General features: G+C 43.4%; 1 protein-coding gene across 1 annotated transcript; it reads left to right on the top strand.

Moving 5' to 3' along the window:
• Positions 1-601: 601 nt before the first annotated feature.
• pou3f1 (POU class 3 homeobox 1) lies at positions 602-3,967 on the top strand. Its single transcript, XM_008291892.1, has one exon. It carries the CDS (start codon positions 643-645, stop codon positions 1,768-1,770), a length of 1,128 nt encoding a protein of 375 aa, XP_008290114.1. The 5' UTR covers positions 602-642; the 3' UTR covers positions 1,771-3,967.
• Positions 3,968-23,807: the final 19,840 nt, after the last annotated feature.

A 23,807-nucleotide genomic window follows, 5' to 3' on the forward strand; every position in this document is an offset into this window, starting at 1 on the left:
GGGTGGCTGCAGAGCTGGAGCATCACGCCTTATAATCTATTTAAAATGAGGAGCGCTATAATCATCAGTGACCTATTATAAAGGTGCACGGCTGCGTGTCTCTTAGTGCGTGTGTGTGCGCGTGTGTGTGTGTTTGGGTGGGGGGGGCAACCCTTCAAAAAGATCTCCGTACTCCCCCACGTGGTTATTTGCAAAACAACCGATCCGAACCCGGGGAAACCTAATCAAACCCCGCTGCTGCTGCTGCTGCTGCTGCTGCTGCAGCCCGGTTCACCTTCCACAGAGGAAACTGGAGAAAAAGATCTAATGGATGGACATGATCTGTGAGCAGGTGAACCAAGTCAGAGGCGCACTGTTAAAAACTCAAAGAGACGTTTAATAAACAGAACATATGTTTTTTTGTGTGTAAGATATGTAAGATCGGAGCTCTATCCATCGTGTGCGAAAAATGCGCTGCACCATGCTCTGAAACCCTGCGCCTATGAATATGTCCCTAGTGGGCTCGAATCGGAGAGGAGCCAATACAAGCGGAGGGGAGGCGTGTCCTCGCTCTCCTCCAAGACCTCCCAGAGCAGGTTGTTGCGTTTTGGCTCTAAAGCCTGGAGACCTCCGAAGTGCGCGTCAGTTTTCGAAGTAGGAGCCATGGCGACAACAGCTCAGTATATTCCGAGGAATAACTCCTTACCGTCTAACCCGCTCATGCATCCGGATTCGGATAGGATGCACCAGGGGACGACCTACAGAGAGGTGCAGAAAATGATGCACCACGAGTACTTGCAAGGTCTTGCGGCGACCAACACGGGACACCCGATGAGCCTGACGCACCACCAGTGGCTGCCCACCTCCAACACCGACTGGTCCAGCGGCACCCACATCGGACAGCAGGAGCACAAAGCCAGCGTGCAGGCGAGCAGGGAGGACCTGAGCAGCGGCTTCCACCACAGATCTCACCTGGTGCACCAGCAGACGCAGAGCGGTCACCATGGTTCGTGGGCGCCCACCACAACGCACCACTTGTCCCCGCTGTCCCCAGCATCCAACGGCCACCAGTCGCTGGTCTACTCCCAGCCTGGATACACAAACCTCAACGCAATGCTGAGTCCCCAGCCCGGCTCCCTGCACCATGGCATGCGGGACCCACTCCACGACGATTCGGGCAGCCACGACAACCAGATGGAGTCGCCCCAGCAGGCTTTCAGCCACCACCAGGACCACTCGGACGAGGACGCGCCCAGCTCCGACGACTTGGAGCAGTTCGCCAAGCAGTTCAAGCAGCGGCGGATCAAACTGGGCTTTACGCAGGCGGATGTGGGCTTGGCCTTGGGCACCCTCTATGGAAACGTCTTTTCTCAGACCACTATCTGCAGGTTTGAGGCGCTGCAGCTCAGCTTCAAGAACATGTGCAAACTTAAGCCGCTCCTTAACAAGTGGCTGGAGGAGACAGACTCAAACACGGGCAGTCCCACCAATTTGGACAAGATTGCTGCGCAGGGCAGGAAACGAAAGAAGAGGACCTCCATTGAAGTGGGGGTGAAAGGGGCGCTGGAAAATCATTTCTTAAAATGCCCAAAGCCATCTGCTCATGAAATCAGCACTTTAGCCGGCACTCTGCAGTTGGAAAAAGAGGTTGTCCGTGTTTGGTTTTGCAACAGAAGACAAAAAGAGAAAAGAATGACACCAGTGGGGGTCCCTCACCCGAATATGGAGGACGTATATTCCCAAGCAGAGACCCCTCCTCTACACCGCACACTACAGAGTCCTGTGCAGTGACTGTTTTCATGAACAATTCGAGCATTTCCGTGGGGGGATAGAAAAAGGGAAAAAGGGACTATGGAGTTTACAGTATTTAAGTTTGGCTTTTGTTTTCCTGAGAGAAAAGAGACATGGAAAAGTTGAACAGATCAGTTTTTGCCTTTAGTGTTCGGAGATCGTCATGTCCAACAAATAGATGAGGGAAGAGGGGCAAATGTTAAGGAAAGGAAGAAGAAGAAAAAAAAATGAAGAAAAAGACAAAAAAATATTCGCTTATTACTGATTCCGTGCGCATTTAAAGTGAAACAAAGATCTTTATTTACCAAAATTATATGGAGGAGACATGCATATAAAAGTAAATTTGATTATCCCATGGCTGTTCCAAATGGGGAGTAAATTAAATGTGGCAACTGAGCCCATCTCCTCCTGGTGTACCATGAACTGTTGGCGCTCACCAGAAAGAGGTGGTTGCCTGAAAAATGAACAACACTGGAGACGAATAGCCTACACTGAATGAACATTTTGATTTCTTTTTTTGCTTTTTCAGGCGTAAACTGATTAACCAGATTTCTGAATATTAGTGTATACTTTCTTTGTTATATTATTAAGTGTGATGTTTTGGTTTTGGAGAAAAAAAAATACTTTAACTTCAGTGTCTCTCTCTTTCTACAGAGTGTCTATGATTTCGTTTCATTATTATTATTATTATTATTTTTTGCTATAGGTACTGTAACTCATCAGAGCAGCCTCTAATTTGTTTTTTTTTTCCCTGTTTACTCAGTGGGAGATGATGGTGGAGAAGTGATGGAAATTGTGGCACCCGAAAACACTCATTTAAAAAAAAAAAAAAGAAGAAAAGAAAAAAAAAACAACAACAACGTCAGACACATTTCAGAAAATGTCCAATGCAACAGGACGTCTAAGTTCTGACTGCATGCCTTAAAAAAAAATAAAAAATAAAAATTAAAGCTTTGCAGCTGATCACGTCGAAATTTGCAAAACAGCACCAGACGCTAAAAGGGCAATTCTAAACACGGATTTATTTTCTTCTTGTTTTTTTCTTTATTTTTTTGTGGGATGGGGAGGGAGGGGAGGGAGGGGGTTGATTGTTTTCAAATAATTGTTTTATTTGCATGGAGCACTTATTCTTTTCGTTAATATTATTATCGCAATTTTATGTGTGTTAATAAAATTGTGAGTGTAGCTGATGTGATTAGGCTGGAACACAGAAGCCTACAGCCCATGTTTACAGGTTCCTGGTTATCACCACAGAGCGCTGTCAGCTCACACTGCTTACTGCCTGTTATCCTGTTGTATTCCAAACATTTTCAAGAGAGATTGGTCAAATACGAAATGAAAAGTAATAATAACTCAGGTAACTTCAGTGCCCCCCATGTCGGAATATCACGCCAATACATGATTTATTATGTTATTTTATTTTTTTGTTTCTCTGTGTTTTTAAAAATGTTCTAATCTGGTTTCAACACCGTTTCCTTTGTCCCCAGAAATCCATTTGTATTATATATATAAAAACAAAAACAAAAAAAACGCTGGAATCGGAGAAATTCCTTAAGGGGTAAAGCGACGAAGGGATTTACTTTAGATATATTTATTTTGTTCCCCCCCTCCTCCCCTCCTCCACACACCCCACCAACCCCCACGACCTGTAAGGAAATCTGAAAATCTCATGCGTTGTTGTGTCATTTCTCAATGTTGGACCAGTCCAAAAAGCCTACAGCAGTGCTATTCAATACAGATGAGGGAAACTTTTTTTTTTTCAGGAAAAAAAAATTAAAAAATAATAATAATGAGAAAAGAAAAAAAAAAAAAAGATTTTAGAGAAAAATGTTGCCAGGATTATTTCCGATATGTAAATATGTCCAATATGTAAACTTGTATTTGTTCTGAGATATTGTTTTGTTTTTGTTTCTTTCCGGGCAGTTTTGTACACTTACTAATTCCAAGAAGATATTTTAATATGATTTCATTTATGAATCTGACCATTTATATATATATATTTATTTCTTAAAAGTGTTTGGAGCTTTTTTGTTTAGCTCTGTTAATGGTTATGTTGCAGTGGATTTCAGTATGTTTTTTCTCCTTTTTGTTTACTACATTGGTTGTATGTTGATTGCTAAATGTAGACTGCAAAGTCACATTTATATTTATGTTATAGTAATATTTTATTACTTACATAAAACATATATACAAGAAATGGTCTTTTGTCTTCATTAAGATCCAAAAACCACTCGTCCTTTTGTTGCTGTCTAATTGTGGCATCACCAAGCAAACAAGATTTGAAAAAAAATAAAATAATAATAAAAAAACATGATCATAAAGTTTAATGCTGTTCAGTGGGTGAGCACACCATGTGTTCATTTTTAAATAGCAGTGATTGGTTATGTAACAGGGGATCGTTTAAAATCAGAAGCTGTGTACATGTGCTGTTAAGGGGAATAGACACCAGTATTTTACCTCAGGCATTCCCTGCTAAGTTCACAGTCTGTGACGTTGTTCACATCTTTGTGTAATCGCAGTATTAAATTGTGCAATATTAATACGGAATTACTGTCTTTTCATTGAGTGGTTATTCTGATTGTTATTAGTGTTGTTGTTGTTGTTGTTGTTTTCTTATACGAACAGCAAAAAAAAAAAAAAGAATCTTCAGTTAACCATCTCAACTGTTTTCCTCAGTATATATAAACCATCAGTTTTCAGCATTTAAAAAGCGAATCGTGACAAATGTTTGATGTGAAGGAGGGCCTGCAGGCAAAATAAAATAAAATCATCCCCCTTTTTTCCTCCCCAAAGATGGAGAGAGAAAAAAACACATATAGGATCAACATAAGCTACAGGCCCTAAAGTTGCACAGGACAGGTGCACATTCACAGGCAGCTCGTTTTAAAGACATTTAGGATCTAAATAAGCAGCTGATTTCTCTAAATCATAAATTAAATGTAAAGGTGAGGCCCTTCTGTCCTCCGTACAGTCACGGGCCAAAGCGATGTTTGTACATTTGTGCAGCATGCATGTGGTGACATTCACTGTAAGCGTTCATATATACATCATATATATATGTTTTTTTCTCTCCATCGCGCACACGGTTTCTTTTATACAAATTTGAAAAAAAAAATCACCGCGAAAAGTGAAAAGACAATTCTGCAGTGCATTGGAGAAGCTCACAGCTTCACCAAGAACTTCATCAAGAACAAGTTATTTCTAATAGTTCATAATTTCTATCTAACGAGGCTACTTTCCCAATAAAAGTGATCCAAGCCGAATACGCAGCGCAAAGTTGGACACTTTCGTTCACTTTCCTGACAAAACTCAACTCCAAATGTGTTCAAACTGACATTCATTCAGCTGTTGTGAATTTTCCAAATCCGTTCGTGCACTTAAAGCCTCACATCCGCGAGCATTTCCATTCGATTTTGCGCAATTCGCTTTTTAATTTAAGAGGATTTTGTGTGCGTCATGCAAACAGCCGTGATGTGAGAAACAACAAAGTAACACAAAGTAACAGGGCGCACTAGAAACACGCAGATTTGATTTTTTTTAAAAAAGAAAATCGGCCTTTTGTGCTGCTGTGATGTAAGTGGAGGGGGAAAAAAAAGTGGTTTTGCAGTGGCTGAGGTGGTCAAACTGAGGCAGAGGAGGCCACGTTAAGGAGCACACCAATTACCAGGAAACAGCGAGTCACAGGCGCCCCCTGCTGGCAAAACTGAGATACTGCCACATCAAAGATCTGCCTCAAAGTTGAACACAAATGAACACAATGGCAACCAAAAAAAGAAAAAGAAAAAAGAATGCAATGATAATATAATCATGATCAACAACAACAGCAGCTTATTGTTTGTATTTGTGCTTTGAAACAAACACCAATCATCCTCACAAGAGTCAATAACAGAGATTATGTTGTATTCTCTTTTGTCAGCGATCAAGCTGATAAATAATCTCATTTAGGCTAAAGTCTATGACACAGATGGATAGAAGCTGTTGTAAATGCATGAGTAAATGTGCACAAACAGCCCAGTTAGCCTGCTCACAATCTGTCTTTGACTACTTCTTTGCAACAAGGGCCAGACCGGCAGACATTGGGTTCCATTATTGAAAGTATTAAATGTGATTCAGTCAGGGATCAAACATGAACCCGCCCGATATCAGAACAGTGACCGGCTAAAGATGGACTGAAATGCAACGCAGCGCACAGAGGCCTACAGAGCGGTGGTAGATGGTGGAACAGAAGGAGTCCACAGTTGACCAGACAAGAGAGACTGTAGTGACTCACACCAACTGTTATTTTTTGATGATATGCAATTTTTATTCTGCACCGTATGGAGGGACACAACCTCCATTATGCCGTTAAATCAATAATACATGAGGAGAACTCATCACAAAACAGCAAAACCCAGCTAGTTGACCCACGGATTGCCACGGTCCGTTCTTCCCTCTCGTCCTCCCCTCTTCCCCCTCTCAGCAGTGTGCTCTCCTGCTCTGAGTGGGCCCTCGGCAGCACTTGCAGAGGAGCTCCAGCCTCGGCGGTGCCCGCGAACACCAATGCCTCCTTCATCAGGGAAGTATCGTCACACACAGGAGATGTGGATTAGTGATGATTAGCAGGGATTATGGCTGGTTAATGGTGGGAAAATACATTAGGAACCATCGGCTCTGGGAGGGGGAGGGGATTTCACTCACGCTAGCGGATTTGCATTGATCCACAGCAAATGAATGAGGATTAGCAGCATCAAGCTATCTGCCAACAGATAAATAACATTAAGCGTATTATACGCCAACGCCTGTTATTAATGACATTACAAACACCACTACAATGCTGGCAATTATGGAAATAATAGAAGCGGCTGAATAATGTACTTGGTTTGGGATTCTTGGGATTCCAGATCATCCTCGTGTGGAGACGTGGGGTGACGGAGAGCCAAGCTACTTATTGGCAAAGAGGCATGTAGGGTTTTGGGTCCCACTTTCTACCCCGACACACTTAAAGGGATTTATATACTGTTAATGTTTTGGTATTTAATAAATCACTTGTCACTGCTTTACAACTCTGAGCTTATCAGGTTATTGTAGGAGGAAAGCCTTTATTCATTATGTACTCACTGTAAACCAACAGGTGTGTAGCCTGCAGGCCTCGAACCTGGCAGCTCCAAATCTGCCTTTGTTTACTACTCATCAAAATGACTAGTGCATATTGTTTAACCATTAACAAAGACAGCCAAGTGGGCTTTAATCTACAGTGGAACGACTTTTTTGTTCGATGCAACAGATGGTAGCCTCACGAAAATCATTAAAGACGTCGGTGAATCATTTACATTGTGTTAGTATAACCCCCCCACCAAAGTTTTTCTTTTGATATCTTCGTTCACTTTATGGTAGGTAATGTTAAAGCACTATTGGGTCAACACTAAAATATGACTGGCAGTGAATTATACATACACTGCATAAAGAGAGCATCAGGAATATGTGTCCTCATCATAACATATTACGTCTGACATATTACTCTGAAGCAGGAGCGCAGAGGCGGCTTATTCTACCATCAAACCCACATTTTTAACCTGACAGGTGAAAGAGCCTGTAGCTTTCTTACTCTCTATTACTAGCTCTTCCTCCAGCCGAGTTCTCTTCTCCTCTTCTTACCGTTTATGTAATAAATACTCCTCTCCCACAGTGAGTGGCAGAGAAAGGGGGGTAGGAGGCTGGAAAAAGAACAGAATAATGCATTTTTTCATCAAAAATTCCTTCTCTTCCCCTACCTCAAGGTTTCCTCCTCTGAGCCACTTGAAAGATGGGCAACAATGTGGCCACACAGTGAACACCTAGTTACCATATGAAACACTCCAGCAGTGAAGTGAAGGAGACGGAGAAGGGAGAGGAGAAGTCTTGTGTTATTTATGATACTGGACCTTGTAGCTATATGGGTTCTCCCTTCATGTCTACTCCGAGGTATGGCCCCCATATGCGAAGGGGTATAAGTGCAGCTTTAGAAAGTTACTCTACCCTCCCCGCTGTATCTCTTTGCTCCTCACTCAGAGGTTTTGAAGAAGAGAAGTAGCCCGTCTCCCTCTTTCATGGCTTTGAGGGACATTTTATATCGCCTCAGGTGCCTGTCAGTGTGACTAACAGTTCTGAGAGTGGAGAACTAATATCTCAGGAACTTGCCTTCAGGCAGCTGCACATAGATGTTACTGTTGGTGGCACACAATGAGACGAAAGTCATACTTTAGAGGCATTCAGTGGCAGCAATTACGACTGATTCAGTGAACTGGGTGGTATTAAACAATGATTGTGACAACCTTAGCAGGTGATAAGAACACGGTGGGAAAGGCAAGATAAATGCAATCATCTGTACTGCGCAAACTGCCTTCATTTTGTAGGATGTCTGACAAAAGGTTGCACAGGAACCCAAGGAAATGTATTTGTGTACCAAACAAAGCAGTAATAAGAATGCTATTATTTTTTAGCATTAGCGTTTCAGGACCTGAAATCGCACAGCACAGCTGCTGAGGAGGCCTTTTAGACTACTGCACAAGGTTGCAAAGTTAATTGTTGTGCCTAAAAAGACATGGCAGTCACATGTTAAAGGTTGTCCCCGCTCTTTGCCTTCAAGCAAAGCTTTTGTCAGCTGTAGCAAAAGGCGTTGCAATGTCTCTTGACTTCAATAACAAGGTTTACTGCAGAGAAGAGGGAAGGAAAAGAAAAGACAAGGCCTCACAGTAAAGAGACACACACCAGCAAACAATAGGAAGGTCATCTAACCTTAGAGCACTCTGAGATGTTCAGGGCCTTCCTTCCATCAAATGTATTCAAAAAAAAAAAAAAAAGGAGAGAAAAAAAAAACACTATTCAGAGTTCAAGAATGTATAGGAGCGGCAACTGAACCATCATGTCTGCCGCTTTATTGTAGACATATGGACAATCTAGGAAAAGGTTAGATCACATCGAGATCTAGAAAATGAAGTTCCACCTGGTCGTACACTGTTTACCAAGCCCGTAATTCAACCCTAAGCAGTATTATTTGCCGTTGTCCTTTACCCATGACTGATTCTTGGTGTTATGCATGATAGAATGGATGTTATATTGTGAAACCCCTGCAAATTGGAGCTGGACAATAAACAGATCATCAAAGATGATCCCGCTGCCCCAGACAGTCAGCTTTGCCCTGCGATGCCGAGGTTCAAAGGACGAAGATCGGTGGGCAAATGAGTGCTGTTGCTCAGCGCACAGTCAACCGAAACAACAACAAAGATAAGGCTGATGGAAATAAATAAATAAGGATGGAGGAGCGAGGAGAGGAGAGGGAAAAATAAGGCAAGTGTGTGTGTGTGTGTGGGTGGTGGTGGGGGGGGATAGACACAGCACAGAGATGAAATGGAGACCTGCCACTGTGCTCAAGGACACCGCATGCCACCATGTAATTAGAAATGTACACAGATGATTTGGATGCAGCGATATGATTAGGGAAAGCAGTCCCCAGTCTTAGTCCTAATCAGCTCACTTCTGAGAGATACTCCACGACTGTGTGTGTGTGTGTGTGTGTGTGTGTGTGTGTGTGTGTACGAGGAGCACACGACTATTCTCCCCTCGCTACAAGCTTCGGGAGGGTACACGAGAAAAACTTGCACGCAGACAAAGTTAGACGTGCAGAGATGAAGGAAACTCATTGGGAACAGGGTGCGAGCAGATATTTATTTTGAATATAATAGCGCATATTCAAAATAATGAAAACGAGGGGTCACCTATGATCGAAGGGGAAGCTACACATCTCATGTACTGTGAACCGTCGTTGAAGAGTCAAAGTCAGAATCATCGAATAGTTTTTTCTGACACGAGTCTAAGTATTGGAAGTAGGATTCAAGAACACCACAAAATGTTTCAGTCCTCTGCTGTTGGTCAAACTTTAAAGCAGTCATTTCAGAGCGTTACAGTTTGAGGTCAGAAGTGTTTCACAAAAAAAACACCTAAAATCCCAACGCATATGTGACCCAGAGCCGAAGGCCGGGACATGCACAAAAGAGCCAATGGTGTACAAAGAGCCGAGTAATGAGCACAAGCCAATTAAAAAGAGCTGCTGCCTCCGCCTCCCTTTCTCCTCGCTCTGTCTGTCCTTCTGTCTCTCCCTCCTTCAGTGGCTTGTTATTGATCACCTTTAACCTCGTCTCTCAGTGGTGTCAAAACTACCATTTAGGCTCATCCCTAGGGCTAAGCGTGTGTCGATTGCACTCTGCCCCATAAATCATTACTGGGAGGAGGGCTTGAGAGGTTTGGCCTGCCTGAAGCGCCTGACTTTCACAGACGCATTTCGGCAGAACCCAACCCCATGCCCCGAGGGGTCAGGGGTCATCGATGGTCCCATGGATTAGCACCCAGACACCCCCCGCCAACCCTGGTTTCTTCAGCCAACCCACCTTTAGTCCCCCACGGGCCTAGCAGTGGCACCCTTTTGATTTTTAAATAAGACTAAAGGTCAGTGATTGTCCTGCCCTGTCTTCACAGCGATCGCCTCGCCTGTACGTGACAGTTCTTCTTTATTCATCGCGGAGCCTAATTTCTGTCTTGTTGCCGCAAACTGAATGAATGATGAGCAAAGTTTTAGGTGTAGGTGAGACGTCAGGGAAAGTTCAAAGAACGATACGGTCGAGAGAGTCTGTCGGCGGCATGAATGGTCGGTGCTGCGGGTTACGGGGGACTATTGTTGTCTGTGTCGATCCTCTTGCTATCTGTGCTGGCCTCACACAAACTCCCCTTTACTTCCTCCTGGGCTGGAGGCGCCTCATCGCCTCGGTACACGACTGCATATCAGCCAGATGCTACATCCACCCACAGCACTCGTCTTTCTTTAACTCCTTTTTTTTCCCCCCCTCCTCCCTGCTCCCCGTGCTTCCCTCCCCACGTAAAGAGGCAAATAAACAATTCTCTCCAATCCGCTCTTCCTGTCTTTTTCCTCCTAATGTAGAAACACTCTGTCGGTTTGTCTGTCCACCTGCTGCTCTCCCTGCAGTGGTCAGACTAGGTGAGGTTGCCTTCAGCAGTCACCGTCGAGGGGCCTGGGGATGAGGCGATGATGGGTAGAGGTGACAGGTCCTTTGTTGGGGTAAAGACTCAGGACCCATGGGTAAGCAGACATAGTAAGGGGTAGGGGAAACTATCACTCACTTCAAATCCACACCCCTTGAATCCCACTGGATGCTGTGGAGATTTAGGTCATTTTGTCATTATTTTTGTCTTAGTGATGGATTGTAACTGAGATAAGCAATGTTAAACTAGTTGTACTTGAGTATTTGCTCACTTCTATACGTATTTAACTTGATTTAAGAAGAAAACTACAGTTCAAACTTACATTGCGGAAAACCTATGATCTTAAATATTACATCTTAAGCCCACGAAAAAAATATTAACATACCAATATAAATACTATTATCCCCAGTTGGCAAGTTGAACTACTACTTAAATGTAAATGCAGTCACAATATTTCATATATAACGACAACACAACCCATTCTGCACAGTGAGCTTTTTATTTTACCTACATAAAGTCAGTGTGTCAGTGTCACTTTTACTAAACGGAAGAATCTGAATACTTCATGTTCATATTTCCAGCAATAGATACAAATCTGTGTTGAAAGGCTTCTATATTCACCTAAGTTCAAATATGATTAAGCCTTTGGCACAGTGAATCAGTGATCACACACTAATGTCAATCAGTTTGCATTAGCAGCTAGAATATACAGATAAAAGGGATTCATTGATGCTGAGGGGGGGATGGTGTTGAAGCGGAGCAGAGGGTATGGATTTGGTACCCATTGTTGGTAGAGGGTTCCCATGTGCCGCTCCACCCAGTCCACCCCACCCACCTCTCCCCTGCGGGACGGCCCTGCCAGGGGATGCAGGCGTGGGACAGGACACTCTGCAACCAAAGGGATTAATTGGTGTGGCACCTCTTTGGTGCACATGGTCAAAGCAATTAAATGGTGGCCCGAGGCCTTCTGTTTGCTATTACTAAACCAGTGACAAAGCAGCAAATTGGTTCTTTCTCTCCTCGTGCCCACATGTGGGTGCATATGCCGATGACATTAAACAAATTCTGCACGTGTCTGCAGAAGTTGGTCAATACAGTGCGAATGCGGAACAAAGGGACTGCAGGTATGGCGGCATCAAAGTCACAGGGGAGGTGAAGGATGGCGAGTGAAGGTTTTTAAAAATAGATTTTGCAACATTTGTGCTATGTGCATCTGATTGTGTACATGTGTTGTACGGACATTTGAATGTACTGTGTGCAAAGTGTAAGCACGGTTCTGGTGGCTTTCTTATCTCTCCCACTATCTCTCCCACATCCCTGCAGCCGTCAATTAGTGAGCGCGGGTGTGTGAAGGCCTTGTGCTCTTTCACATGAGCCTTTGTTGCTCCTCTCTCCCTCTCCCTCTCTCTGTCTCCCCCGTGTTTGAAGAATGAGAAAAGACACAAGGCAGGTTACTGTAGCTTCTCTCTGGGGTGTTGGTTGCTGTCTGCCCCTCTGTAACGCTGCCTGGGCCTGAAGACCAGAGTCCACAGAGTCTTCAAACACAGGGGGGGGGGAAACACAGGCCTGGCCATGGAAAGCCAACCTCCCTCAAAAAAAGGATGGTTGTGTCAGGAACAACATCACCTCTTCCAGTGCAGAAAACTCAATTGTCTCAGAGCTGTGTGTGTACAATACATCTATACATTAAAAAAAAGTGTAAGGGGAAAAATGGGGGATGACTAATGAATGAAAAAATGAAGAAAGACAAAACAGGTAAGGGTGCAAGAAGGGAACAAAGACCAAAAAGGAAAAGCAAAGGGGACAAAGAAAATATGGAGAACAATGAGCCTGGATGAACCATCACATTTTATCTCCTTTATCTTTACCTTCACTTGGTTTTCTTTATGTTGCTCAGGCTGAACAGCTGTTTTCCCAACACTAAGCTTATATTAGACTGCTGGAAAATAACACTATAAGCCGTAAGTGACCCTTTTTGATCCTGCAGTTGTCCCTAAAGCACATTTGTACACACTATTATGGTGTTATATAAAAGTCCTTGAAAATATATGAAGTTTTCTATATCAGCTTTAACAAAATAACCTCCTTCATAGAGGTATTGACGATTTGGCAGTACACAGGGTCTAAATAGCTGTAAAACCAAATTAAAGCCAGAAAAATGCCTTCCCGTGTAAATTTGAAGCTGTTTTTATCTGTTAGCTGTCAATGTCAAAACTCCCGAAGAGCAATTCCAGGTGCTTTTCTGAATAACTTGACAGCTCCATTCAGAAATTTCAAGTGGTTTAGCTAATAGTGATTGTTATATTAAATACAATTTAGCCTAGAATGAATCACTGAATAAGCTTTTCTTTTTTTTTGCTTTTTTAGAATGCAGGCAACCTTTGTCTAACAAAAGCCAGCCATGTTAACCCCCAACCACCCAGCATCCCAGCCGTTCAGCCCAGATCTCCAGACACTGGGGCTGGAGAGAGGCGTGAAGAAGGGGGCCAGACTGCTAACCATCCATCACATGCGTCTGACCCGCCCTGCACAGTTGAAAAGACCACGGTTATCACTCACCCCTGACACTGTCATCGACGTTTGCCCTTAGAAGTGCACATATGTACGCGCACAAAGACGCTAAAGCAGCACACATACGGACAACCTAGAAACATCTTTGCAGTCGGTCCAAAATGTCCTGTCACCTCTTGTCCTTCTCCTTCATTGAACTCTCATCACCATCCATCAGCCCTCATCATTCACAAAAATGCCAACGTGCTCAACAGATGGCTCCAACCCAATAAGACCATGACAAATGCCAGGTAACTCCCAACAGGGACCAGTCACGTTAGTCTGCACTCTGAACAAGGAAGCAGTTCTTTCCAGTCATGGAAAACAGTTATGCAAAGCTAGTGTCAGCTTCGATCTAGTCTGGTGGGGGCCTTTTGTGCTGATCTGAGTTGGAGCTGGGTGTTACAATAGCTCGTATTGTCCCTCTGCCTCTCAGCTTTATTACATATGTATGTGTTGATTGCTGCAAAACAACAATGCTGGTGCATGGCATTAAGCAGTAACAATAACAGTGATGCTTGGCGCTCCTACTCAGCGTTGGATGTTTGTCCAACAAACCTCTGTGTTAACGCCCAGCACCCAATGGTGTGAAATACCAGCAGAAGAGCCAGCTTCAGACTATCATGAATGGGAAGTTTATACAATACTTTTCTCTACTGAGACATATTTGAGTGATTTTTTAACTCCACAAGCTATGAACAATTACAGATACGAGATGATTGACTGTGTGTATTGTTGCTCATGCTGTGAAATGGTACAACTCAAATGAATAACTTTCTCTGCTGGCTGCATTCAGACGGCTTTGTATTGAGTCTGAACACTAAGCTTTGTATAAGAACCCAGTAAGATTCATACTCTGCAGATGTATGAAATTGATACAGAGTCAATGGCACAATAGACACATATGAGCTGGATCCATCGGCTCAAAGGTCACCTGGCCCACCCACGTCACAGTGGTGCAAGAAGCTTGCGTGGAATGCCAGGAGGTCGTTTTGCTTGAAGATCTTGGGTTTGTCACCCGCCCAATCCCCCAAGCATCGTGACACACCCGAGCGGGCCAAGCTATGTGCCACCCCCGTCAGCACCCTGTTGTATCAGAGACCTCCCCACCCTTGCGTCCCATTCACACAAAAACCACACATAGGCGTATGTGGACAACAGCCATCTCTGATGCCCTTCTGATTCTCTCCGCTGGCATTTAGCTGGAGAAGTTCAGTGTGTGTGCATATACGTGTGTCAGCGTACGCATGTGCCTCTGTGTGTGTGTGTGTGTGTGTTTGTTTCAGCGGGCCACTGTGCAGCAGGGAAGAGGGACTGAGGTGACAAGAGTTGTGGTGCAGATGTCCCCACAGCTAGCGGAGCCTCATGAATGGCAACTGTTGTGATGGTGACGGGGAAACGCGTTGGAGGCCTGGCCTACGCACTCCAGTCATCTGAATGGCTGGAATTCAACATGGTCGAAAAGACAAGCTCATGCGTGCAGATTGGAAACAAAGTGCCCTCTTTATTACTTTTTTTTTTCTCTGTCTCTCTCTGTCTCTCTTTCTTCTTTGACTTTTTATCATTCTTTCTCTGAAAATGTAGCTGCAATTTTCATTGTGTTGTCGTGTAATTTTGAGACTCACTAAATTATACTATATACAATATATAGATTGTGACTAAAGACATAAAAGCGAATTGAGAAATTCTTAATAAAACATCAAATGTAGCAAATAACTGTTGAAGGATATGGCACAGTCTATTGAAACAAAGGAACGAAGATGGATAGGAAGTCACAGTATAATTGATTTGAAGTGGAAATGTTATGATTGATCTATTGATTAGCTGTCTGTTGCTTCAGCCCTTTTTAACAGCAGACATACGGCTTTACTCAGGGGACCTTGAAGCTGGGGCGTCCAAGGAACACATATATATGCCGTGGCTTTATTCATTTACATTGTGACTATCGGGACTATGAGACAAAGGAAAGACAAGATGAGGCTGCCTTTTTGGGCTCTGTCCTATTAAACATCTGTTCAGCTGATGTAAGAAGCTGATGCTTCATCAGACACATATTAGGACTCAAAGCCTGTTTACAGCTTTGAGTTTTCTGTCACGTAGAAGCTTTTTTTTTTTTTAGCTGAAATGATGCAAAAAAAATGTAGCATGTGTACTAAAAAGTATTTTTTCTGAGAGATGAATTCCTCCCAGTGAACTGTAAGCAGATGTAAATACAAGCTTAGATATAAATACACTTCCACCTCATCTGTGTGTTAAAGGCTGTAAACCAAAAAACTCATATAAACTAACAACAGGTGCACATGCAGATACTGTATGTGCTAAAAGACACATGTTCACAGATGTGAACGCCCCTAAAAATGTCAACAGTGAAACAGAACGCTAGTGAATAACCTTAAAAATACAGTATATACTACAAAACGCAGCACAAAAACTTTCTTTGCCAGACACGAGAGTATATGTTTAAAAAATTCTGTAAGAAATTAAGAGCTCTGTTTAATAGCATCATGTATGAACACCTTAGTTTCAGCTGAGACTCACACAGCTCCCTCATATTAGTGACAGGGAAGTGGAAAGCCAGACTACAGTGAAGTCCTTTATCCCGACTTACAAACAGATAAATCACTGAACCCCCCACACAGGGGACAGATAGACAGTAAAAGTCGACAAGAGGGCCCAAGAAAAGGTTTCTTGTTTGAAGCAGGAAAGGGTTATTGTTCGGTAGATGCCAGGGCGTGGGCATCCAGGCACAGATTAGCTACAGGGAAACATTATCTCTCAAGGCCAGTTTACAAGACCCAGTCTGGGCAAGCCTGGCATGGTTTGGCCATCTAGGTACGTTGTGTTCTGAGTGGCTCTTGTCTCCCATCAGAACAAAGTGAGGGCTTGTTGAAGAAACCCCGAGGGGTGAGTCCCTGCTCTCCTCCCACCTCCTCTCCTCCCCTCGAGCCCCCAGACCAACTGCGAAGCTGCCGGAGTTCAAGCCTGGCCACGTGTTGACCATTACACTCCCACACTGACCTTGTTGAGCTCAACATTTAGAGTCTCATAAAAACATTATTGTCCAACTCCTGGGATCATTTGTCCACTACCACAAAGGCTCAGAGAAAACCAAAATGTTAACCCCCCCAGGGTTTTGCGGAGGCACATATTTCAGATTCTGCCCCTTCTCTTCTCCACCCATCCGCCCTCTGGGTACCACATCGCACCCACATTGACGCATTTCCCCGCGGTGCCCACAGGGTACTCCTACACCGGCACATTCAGACATGAAGAGGGCTGCATGGTCACAACGCTGCCACGCAGAATAGCCATTTTGTGCGTTGTACTCCGAAACAGCAAAACCAACAGTAATATCCATTCTCTCCTGCATACATCACAGTTTCTGCTTTTTCCCCTTTCATTTTATTATCTATTGCCCGCAAATGTTCCTGTTTGTCATCTATCCATCTGTCCATCTGTCTAGCCTTCCCCTTTTCAGACGCATAACTATGGACCCATAACAGCTAAAAGTCCCTAATGGTCATTTAGTCTCTAAATATGTCCATTTCACATCGGCTGGGTCCATGTACCTGCTGAGTGAATGGGCAAGGTCGTGCCAGCCTATTAGCCATATTAAAAACCAACCCATTATGGTAATTGGGGAGGTCTAATGCATGTACAGGTTGCTTAGCGCCCATGTATTAGCTCTGATAGATGACTCAGTGATTAGCATTGAAAGGTACATTGTAGTACAGCACTGCTGCTTGACCCCGTGCTTGGCGTCCTCTGCTCCTGTCTCTCAATGTGGTGACCTCTACTGTGGACACTTAGGTCAGTTACGCACTCCCCTGACCAAATGTTTGGTGCTGGGAATCAGAGTGACTGCTACAGACAAGGACATTCTATATTTACTGTGACGATAATAAAGACATTTAATTGTTTTTTAAAAATAACACTAAATTTCCATTTGGCCAGGAAGATAGGACTTCTGTTAGAAGAGGATAAAGACACATAGTGTTTCATCCCCTTTCTCTAAATAGACTTAAGATGCACACGTTTAATTAAAAACAAAACAAAACTGGACAGTAAATTTTGGACTTAAAACACTCATAATCTTGAAAGAGCACTATAGACTAAAAAATCATTTTAAAAATACAGATATGTCAGCTCTGCAGTTATGAAATAATTTGTACCGATCAACAACCTTCAGATTTTCTTATCTGCTTTTTTTTTTTTTTTTTCAATAGTAGAGAATCTTAGTTCATTATTAGGAATGCAAATTTCACAATTCAAAAAGAAGTCAAAGATTTGAATGGAGAATGTGGGAGGGAAGTAGAAAAAAAAAACCTTCTGACGGCAGCGCTAATACTTCACTACAAGTTTTTAATTTAGAAACCCATAAGGGAAATGCGTTGCCTTGAGTATCCAAATCACATTTCATTAAATTTTACCATCTGTCCTGAACCAGCAGCACCCACCCCGATCCTCTTCCTACTCCCAATCCAGAGCTCCCATCCCCTGCTCTGTGAACGGCCCTGACTTGGTCTCTCAGGGAAGGGAGCACATTCTCCTTTCATCCCCTCTTAGAGGACAAACATCAGTCCCATCTCGCTGCCCATCCATATTCATGAGCCGCTTATAAATATCTGATAGCAGCCTTGCTACAGCTGTTTAGCTGGGAGAGCAACGTAAAGCGTCTTGCACACATACACACACACACACACACACACACATGCAAAAAAACAGTTTCATTGGGGTGTGCATTCATGTGCACATATGCATGTGCTTAAACATGTACTGTATTGTTCTCTCTTCCACACACATGTGCATACACTGGTCGGAGGCCAGATCTCGGGCTCATCTCCCAGTGGTTCTACCTGCCTGGCCCTCAGATAGCATCGGCTCATTGCAGGGCTATCGCTCTCTCTTGTTCTCTCTCTCCAAGCTTTAATTAAAGCGTAAGTGTGACTACAGAATGAGAGAGGAATCCTTAAGTGCCGTATTTACCTTCCTTCTGACAGGGCTCACGCTTATCAGTGAGGCTGGAGTACTGGAGCCAAGAGACGGGGACTTCTCAAAGGCCTGAGTAATCGCTAGGGTCCCTCTCCCTCAACACGCAAATACACATGCATACGCTTTCTCAATCCGAGCATCACCTTCCTTGTGATGCTCCTCTCTCCATGTCTGATGCATATGGAATACAAATGCTTCACACTAGTTCTTATCAATTGCAGAACTGTAAATGATTTAATGAAACATAGGATAAGCACAAAGACTCAAGCTGCATCAGCACATATATGTAATGCATCATTAAGACGACAGGCAGCGTGAAATTCTTATGTGTAGTCATATAATGATTGATGCTATTTATTCTTATTTCTACTGTTTTGGGAACATTTCACGTCATGTGTGTCTAAGATATTCATATGTTTAGAATTGTTAGTGTAAAAGCTCAACAAATAGCAGCAGTATCATGAAGTTTTACATGGATCAAAAGCAATGAAAATGTTGTTGAATCCGAAATGTTAAATTTGCCAGAAACTGCCCGGTCCGAATGTGGTGTGCTTGGTGGGGAAGCAGTCAATCCTTTGCAGGGAATGGGTTTTGATCACAGGCTGTGAGGGAAGGTCAGGCAGCACAGAGGGTAAAGTTGAAATACATAAAGTGTGAAAGCTGGAATATTGGGACAAACTCCTGACATCCAGCCAACATTTGTTATGATTTCACTTCTGAAATAGAATGTAGTTTAAGTGTACATGTCTCGCTGTCTTTTTAAAATAAAGCCTAACAATAATAAATTTTGCAAAGCACACAATGTTTTTTTTCTTCATTAAAATAAGTCATATTCACTTTATTTCTAATTAAGCTCAACTGATTGAAAGAATACTGTGGAATTTTGGAAAATACACTTAATTGCGATTGGAGGAGACAATCAGTGCTCTCATATCTGTTTGGTCAATATAAAGGTGGAGTCAAGAGAAAGACAGATTAAGACTGGAAACTAGCCTTGGCTCGCCTGCCTCTCTCCAAAGTTGTAGTTTTATGTGCTGCACTACTTCTTGGCTGGGAGAAGTGACTTCCTGAAGTCAATAACCCTGGCAAAGAAGATACTAAAGTTTTGGAATAAACAGGAGCCAACAAGGTAATTAGACAGCTTTAAAGACGGTGCATTTGTTCCTACATTTTTCCACTTGTTTTTGCTTTTGAACCTAAGCTAACCGGTTGCTTTGTATTCAACACGCATACATACGAGTAGTATCGACACTCTCATCTGACTCCGCAACAAAACAAATAAGCGTATTTTATTAAAATGTCAAACTATTCCTTTAAAAATCTCACATTTTTTTATTCTTTGCTTTCATTTTGTAACCTTTATGTTTGATGAAAAATCCTCCTCAGATTTTTTCCATACATGAAGGGATGCCTGACAGCCCTTTACGATGCACAATCCTTGGGAGAGGAATACAGAGGGGCTTTTTCTCTTTTTTTTTTTTTCCTGGGGCTCCAGATTAGAGCGGTGATATGAACACCTCCCTATCACTGTCTGCTAGTGACTTCCTAATCACATCCCTGCAACTGATACTGAGGCAGAAACACTAACCGTGAGAGGGCGGGTGAGCAAGAAGAAGAGAAAAGTGAGATAGAGAGAGCAGGAGAGAGAGAGGGAGGGAGAGGCAGCTAAAGGCACAATCTTGGAAATCAAATGCCACAATCCACCACATACCTAGTGAGGCGCAGATACAGCCACAATATTCAAAGGTGACATTGCAATCACTGGACAATACTGGCACAAGTGTATTGCACTTTTTAGGAGGTGGAAGCCTCAAACTGCACTTCTGAGGAACTTTTCTGGTGTTTCTGTTCTTTGCTTGTGATTCTTTTTTTTTTTTTTATTTACTGATACCTAACCACTTCCAGTTGCTCCTCTTTCTCCTCCAACTCATTAGAAACATTAGAATTGCTGATGCCGGCAAGAAAACACATTTTGCTTCGGTCTGAAGAATATCTTTGTTCTGTTTCCAATACAAATAGAAGGAGATTTAAATATTGCTCCTCTAGAGTGTGCCTGTGTGGCTCTGCGAGAGAGGGAGGCAGAAAGTCTGTGCATCTGAAGTTGAGCCGCGATTGGTTGTGCATACGAAAGGATGAGATATTGTGTGAGCTTGTGTGCATGTGTGCGACTGTATGTGTTGTTCCCAGAGGGTATTTCTGTTCCTTGTGGGGAGTACAGTTAAAGTGAACAATAGGCAGCACTGCACTGCACCCTATGCAGCATGATACTACAGAACATCAACAAAAGGCAGACTACAGCTTTGTAGATGAATCTTGAGTCCTGCTTAGTCAAATAAATGCTCTTTTTTTTTTCTTGTTCTGCCACAAAGGTCATATGTAGCTCACCTGAAGCACATCTGAAGTTGAGGAAAAAGTAAAGAAATGAGCATTGTGAAATTACACCGTCAGAAAAAGAGTAAAGCATTAAAGTGGTGAAAGATGAAAACTAGATGATAAGAAGAGACAAAACAGAAGTAAATAGAAGGTGGAGAATTGAAAACAGAAAGGGGAGGGAATGCTGAAGCTAGCTAGCTTTCCTGATTAGCCATGCAGAGCATCTTGGCTCCTCTCCCACACCTCCCGGCTCATCATCGCCTGGGCCCTGGCTGCCAGCGCACCCCCACCTACATGAACCATCCCTCTCCGCCTCATCCCTCCATCCCTCCCTCCCCTTCCAGCCCCTATAATCACACCCGCAATCACAGCCCCTAATTAGGTTAATTAATTTGTATCAGCCCTTGTAGGGACTTGGCTGATGAGGCAGCCATAATAGCGTCAGCACCCCCTCCTTGCAAAAAAAAAAAAAAAAAAAAAAAAAAAAAAAAGAAAAAGGGGAAAAAGATCTGATGCAAGCCCGTCTGTGGCAAGAAGGTACTATAAACCATGGGGTCACATTTACATCCCAACCCCCAAACCTTTCTCCCAGCAACGTCTCGTCTTCCCCTCTAACCCCAACACATCCCTTCCCCCTGCTCTTGTTATTCAATAGGGGTGACACTGACACCTAAATAGTGATGTATAACCCATCATGTCACAATGCGTCATTGTGTCCACTGGAATGAAAACATCCTGTATAATAATAATTGAGTCTGCGTCTTCCCAGTGACATACTTACACGCGTGTAGAAGTGCGGGGTTTTTTTTTTGCTTGTTTGTTTACTCTCTGGCAGTCTGTCATGGCGTTCCAAAAGTGAGGGGGGGAAAAAAAGTGTATGGTATGATAATGATTCTCTTGGCGGTTTGTCTCTGTAGTCGTCAGAGAGACCGATCGAAGCATCACATTACAATCAGCGGCCCTCATCGCCCCTCATCAGGCCACTGACGAACAAACTCTGATTAACACCCCCATCTGATTACTGCAATCACCCAGGCTACCCACGCACGAGCACTGTCCCCCGTCAGCGCACACATTTACACTCGCTTTAACACCTCACTGTTAGTAGTAGTATAGATACGAGGCACACGTGTGCACACAAAGTAGCTCTCATGGTGCATTGTCACACAGTTACCATTGGAGAGGTAAGTGCTAGAGAAGCAACGCAGCAACATATTTGGGAAACACAAAAGCGCGTGGCAGTGTGTTTGTGTGTTTGTAAGAAAGATGGAGGTAGATTAAGACTCTGAGAGTATCATAATGAAGGGAAAAGACAAGAGATGAACAATATAATTAATCATTTTTTTAAAAAAGTCACAGCTACTGTATCAAACTCAAGCGCAGTCCAGTGTGTGTGTGTATTGCCAGAATATCGCTTAATTTCAAAAAACACTGCTTCCCTCCTCCTCTCATATACATGAACTAGGTGCGTTCAATTGTGATGCAAGCAGACACATGCATAAATATACATACACGCAATCTCAGGCAGACAATGACACAAGGAGGCTGTGAGACAAGGACAGATCCGGTAGTTAAAGCGTAATGAACACGTCCCCAAGGCACGCGCCTGGCATTCCCCTGAATGATGGACTGACAGTAATACTGGGGCAGATGGGTGCGCTCCACGCCCCGCTCAACACCACACACACACACACACACACACGTGTACACACCCTCCCCCTGGTCTATCCTGGCCCACTCTCCTGCAGAGAGATACCCCCTGTAGGTCTGATGTGGAGGTGGGGGGCGTAGCAGGGGTGCTGTGTATATGTGTGTGTGTGTGTGTGTGTGCACCTAGAGGTGGGGTGCACAAGTATGAGGCTCCTGTCATGATTTAGGCTCCCATGCAAATTTAATCAATTCGAGTACCTCTCGCCAGCCAGGGCTCATTAGCAGCAATTTAAAAAGGAGGCTCAGTGATCCCCACCTCATTGCATGAGCCAGACATTCAACTCAGGCACACATGCGTACTTACACAAACATGCTAAGATACACATAGATATCCAAATACTCACACACACAAATACACAAAAACGCACATCAGGGGCTTTGTCAAGGCTGTAAAGATTTTCCTTCAGACATCTTCCCCTTGGCATGGAGAGAGACCCTGCCTTGCACGCCAACCCACCCCTCCTTCCTCCCCCTCTTCTGTCCCTCCTCTCTTTGCACAACTTCAAAAGCCCCATGACACCCGGCTTCAAGTTAAAGGAGAGAGGGATCCGTAGATAAAGGCTACCTCTCATCCCCCCACCCCTCGCATTTGGAGATACCCTCCCAACACTCAAACCCCAGGCTACCTCTCTCTTCTCCCTACCTCTCACTCTCTGGGTCTCCGTAATTGGAGGATCGATTAGTACTGTCCTTAACCATCCTTAACCTCAGCTCTGTATGCTGGCTTTGCAGCAGGGCGAAGCTGTGTTAGTGAATGAGGTGGGTGGAGGTGCAGCACTTGTGCTTTGTAAGGATCAAGTGCCAGGTTAAGGGAGGTGATAGTGGTTACTAATTTTGTAGCCTGCATCGTCTAATCATAAGAAAATGTAAAAACAATACAACCTGGAAGTTCCTAAGAAGTCAGTTAATCTGTATCAGTTATTTCTGCATAATGAAATACATTTATTTTTTTGGAAAACTTTTCTCAAGCAGTGTCCCTGTCACTCAGACTAATCAACAGAATGCATTAAACAGTTTGTGTAACAACATTTCTGTAGTAGAAAACTCTGACAATGAAACTGCTCACTGGTGACATGCATATTGTCTCTCAGAAAGATTTTTTGAATGCACATTTTTCATACCTAAAGCAGCAGTGTTGTACAGGGATGCTGGCTGAGGTCTCAGTGGTGGATATCTCAAAACCTGAGCAAATAGAAGTAAATACACGTATAGCTCAATAACACTTGTTGTAAATGAGAAGATATATATTTGTTACTTGAGTGAACTTGCTCTTTAAAAGAAAAAAAAATCCCCAAATGAGTGAAACCAAAAAAAGAATCTCCCTTGTTTGAAGAACCTGCAACAATGCAAGTTTATATAAAAAGTATTGTACAGCAATAAAAAAAAAAAAGGGATTAAAG

Source organism: Stegastes partitus, unplaced genomic scaffold (assembly GCF_000690725.1).
Source record: "Stegastes partitus isolate 25-593 unplaced genomic scaffold, Stegastes_partitus-1.0.2 Scaffold768, whole genome shotgun sequence".
In the NCBI taxonomy this organism is placed as follows: domain Eukaryota; kingdom Metazoa; phylum Chordata; class Actinopteri; family Pomacentridae; genus Stegastes; species Stegastes partitus.

What these genes read in the sequence shown, in the direction of transcription:
- pou3f1 (XM_008291892.1), top strand. Translation starts at nt 643, where the DNA reads ATGGCGACAACAGCTCAGTATATTCCGAGGAATAACTCCTTACCGTCT.